Source organism: Trachymyrmex cornetzi, unplaced genomic scaffold (assembly GCF_001594075.2).
Source record: "Trachymyrmex cornetzi isolate Tcor2-1 unplaced genomic scaffold, Tcor1.1 scaffold468, whole genome shotgun sequence".
Taxonomy (NCBI): domain Eukaryota; kingdom Metazoa; phylum Arthropoda; class Insecta; order Hymenoptera; family Formicidae; genus Trachymyrmex; species Trachymyrmex cornetzi.
The window spans coordinates 598,241-602,180 of NW_017299487.1; the positions used below are offsets into that span (position 1 = coordinate 598,241).

A 3,940-nucleotide genomic window follows, 5' to 3' on the forward strand; every position below is an offset into this window, starting at 1 on the left:
ATATATATATATATATATATATATATATATATTTGAACTGCGCATTTCCATATGGCAGAAGAAATTTGCATGAAATATCGAAAGCGCTTATTCGACCGAGATTATCGGAATATTGAAGAACCTGAACAGTATATAATAAATATTTTTATGCGTATATTTCTATATATTTATGGCTTATTCTGTGCTTAAATTATATATAAATATGTAATTTTCAATGTTTTTATTTGTCAGTAGCAAAAAAGAAATTTATAGCTCTAGTTTGTAGAGAAAATATCTGATAGTAAATAAATTATCGGAAAATTTATAGCATAAAAATAAAAAGAATAGATAGTACGCGTATATAGAACTTATAGAAGAAACGAAATAACATTTCTGAATGGTACGGAAAATTCTCTTTAAAACAAATTTTGTCTTATGGAAACAATTGCATTCTCTTTCTCTCTTTCTTTCTCACCCTCTCTTTATTTTAAACTCATAAGAAGTTCCGTTCGAAATTTATGTTAATACTTCAACGCAATTCGTTTGCACGACTTCATTGTTGATTCTCTTTCGAATCTCTAGCTAAGTGTCATCTTCAAAATAGTAACGACCAAATTTCATTTCCGTAATGCTGTATTCGCAGGAAGGGTACAGAGTAAAGATTCAAGAGCAGTTGTGAGTAAGGTGTCAGGAAGTTTATTAAATCTACGCTTTAAACTAGGTCAAAGCGTTTTGATTGCTAATGTTATTATAAGAGTTTTATGAAATGACGTCTAAAAATTATTTGGTAATTCATCGATAATCGTGATAATTATGCACCTAACATAAATACTTTTAATCTTAGTTCAAGAATATATTTTTGTAGTAATGGATTATGGTTTTTCGCTCAAACATCAAATTTTGTTGCTCATACTTCTTCTATTTAGCTCAATTATTATTCATACTTTTTATTATGCTTATATTCTTTTAATTATACTTTCTATATTCTTTTTTCTTTTCCTGCAATCACTTTTAAATTAATTCATCATTCTTGCCAAAATTTTTATCGAAAAATAAAATTATGTAATATACATAAATGTATAAAGAACCTAAATTATTTTTAAAAAATAAACTGTTAGATGAGACAAGATTTATAAAACACACGTTGCTATTATATCTTTTAATTATAGAAATTAATCAATGTAAAAACATTTCAATTTCAGGGAATCTAGAAAGGGTTTCACTAACTAAATTTTAATCAACTAGTTACTTACTTTTTGCTGCCCAGAGTTTTCCGCCCCTCAGTGCACTGAGAAACCTTTCCATATCTCTTCGACATTCGTCTTGAAGTTTTCCGGGCACTCTGGCCCACCTGAGAGGATCGTAAAGATCAGCGAGCCATTGTATACTGTTAGCCGTCTTTTCAAGTTTTTCCTTCATAAAATCGACGTCGAGATCTCGGTGTTCTTCTTCGTTTCCGTCGAACATCTTCAAGTAATTCTTCCAGTCCAACTCTGGATTATTCTTGCTGAAAGTAATTAAAGGCGACTGTTTGCCGGATTCATTCTTTTCTGTCGCGTATTCCGTTACGTTAAAATTTGTCGTTTTAGTCTCGTTCGAAGCAACCTTTTGCGGTCTGCTTAACTTGAGGATGTTTGATTCTTTTTCCGCGATCACTTCGTAAGCGACGCATACGATCACGAAAAGGCAACTCAACGGACGTGCCATGCTTCCTCTGTTTATTATTAAAGAATCCACCTTGCAGAATTCACTCGCGCTTTGGGAAATGATCGACTAGATTTTTTTTATTTATAAACGGAGGAGATCAAGTTCACCGATTTCCGTCGTTAAGATCTCCAGATCCCGTCATCTTAGCTTTCGATGAAATTCCTCTTAGGAAGTCGTTGTAATGCTGTTGTAATGAGTGTTTACTCGACCGAATTCTCGAGCATGCCTGAAGAGATACGTGATTGCGGGAAATGCCGATTCAGTGTTCAGAATTCAGAGAATTACGCTTAATTGTGGTACTGATTTTGGCGAGCAAACACTAACGAATTTGCTACGGACTACAATGATTTAGATATATCAGGCTTAGCATCGCATTGATTGTCATAATCAATAATGTTTACAATAGCAATATGGTTATGATAGTTGTATTATTTGCGTGGAATATTCACATAAATGTTTAATTAATAAGCAACGTGTAATAAAAAAAACTTTTTCATTTTCGTTAAATTCTGATGTTAAAATATATTTATCAATTGCGATGTGTTTTTTAGTTTCACTGATTAAAGTTTTGAAAAAAAGGTAACGCGAATTGTACGGGGATAATCTATTCGATTTCAGCACTTTGCGATATGCACACGTTTTTTTCACTGATTAACGAACACACGGAGGAAAATTACAAAAAATCCCTCCAATGAGAAAGGTGCCCGCACATAAGACAGACTAAGGATCACGCACTGAATGAAGTGAATAAAGTCCGCAGCAACGTTCACCCGCGGATAGTAGGTTCCCCTTTCTCTTACGACGATGCACTTTACCGCCGTAAACGCATTTCCTTCTCCAGGTCGCGAAGAAATGTCGTGGCTTAGCCGGTTTTTCCACTGCTCGTGGTGGAACTCGTGGAAGACGTGTCTGATTGAGAATAGCTAATATTAACAAAATATTAATATTAATAAAATGTTTAAAAAATTTAATATTATTGTTTCGTTGTTAATATTTACTATTAATTATTATTAATAATCATGTTAATATTAATAATATAATAAAATTTAAGTATCAACTATATATTATTCCATTATTAATATTTATTATCTTATATTTTATTACAAAATACTTTGATGTAAATAATTTTTTTTAATTTTCATTGAAGTTTATAACGAATGCAACATTTTGTACTCGTAATCTCATCACAATTTCTCGGAAGAGTATACCCATATTGTCGGATACGCTTCATTTCTGATTATTAATCGGCTGTTCGCGATAATGACAAAAAATAGTTCTACATAATTGCAATAATGTGATGAACTATTATATTCGTCAATGTAAAGATTGCTTATATAAATAATAACTACTAAATTTTTCTTGTAAAAATTTTAGTTGTTCTGTATACTACATGGGTACTGTAAACGACAATTATTTATAATGCGGGCATCATAGATAGAATAAAAAATATGAGGGACACCATTTGTTTCGTATTAAAAATGCATAACAAAAATTACTATCTCGTTTTTACAAAAATCTAGACTTATACCGTGAAAACACAATATTTAAAAAAAATGTGTATTTTAAATAAATATTTTAACAAGAGACAGTAAAATACAGACTGCTGCGAATTCGCGCTGTTAAAATTGTGTAATACATTATAAGTAAGACTTGAATATGCTCGCATTACATTTCATGTGTACAGTCAGCAACTAAAAGATTGCAACACTTTCTTTTCGATGGGTTTCGGAATGTCGCTAGTTCACCGAGATATTGGTTCTTATTTATGGATCCATAAGAAAGAACCAATCACTCGATGAATAGGCTGCATTCTAAAATCTATTACAAAAAAATATTGTACATATTTCGACTTTTAATCATTTTCAACATTCAGTCAATATAGGCAATAAATTTAAATATTTAAGATCCAATGAAAATCATGATGTTCCATGAGAGATACCTATACATTCCTCATGAAACAGTCAATCTTATATCAGATTTGATATCAAATTTGACACGACAACAGCTCACTTCTCTTTGTCACGCTTAAGATAATTTTATTGTTAAAAATGTAAAATAATTTTGAATTTTAATATTAATATAATGTGTGAATATATTCAAATCTTATTTATATTGCAATGCGCAATTTTAACAACGCGAATTCCCAGTAGCCTGTTTTTTATTTTCTCTTGTTTTTTATTCATTTTGGGAATTTAATTATGTATCTTACTTAATTTTTTTAAAATACAGAGCTAAAAATGCATAAAAGATTAAT

General features: G+C 30.7%; 1 protein-coding gene across 4 annotated transcripts in view; it reads right to left on the bottom strand.

Moving 5' to 3' along the window:
* The window catches only part of LOC108764971 (nose resistant to fluoxetine protein 6), a 27,550-nt gene extending 25,356 nt beyond the window's left edge, over positions 1–2,194 (bottom strand). For all 4 annotated transcript variants that reach the window (XR_001940298.1, XM_018513416.1, XM_018513417.1 and 1 more), the window contains exon 1: positions 1,233–2,194. Coding sequence is in view for 3 of the 4 variants with exons in the window: in XM_018513416.1 (XP_018368918.1) it covers positions 1,233–1,686 (454 nt within the window). In the remaining variant the exon portion in view is untranslated. The remainder of the gene's footprint in view (positions 1–1,232) is intronic.
* Positions 2,195–3,940: the final 1,746 nt, after the last annotated feature.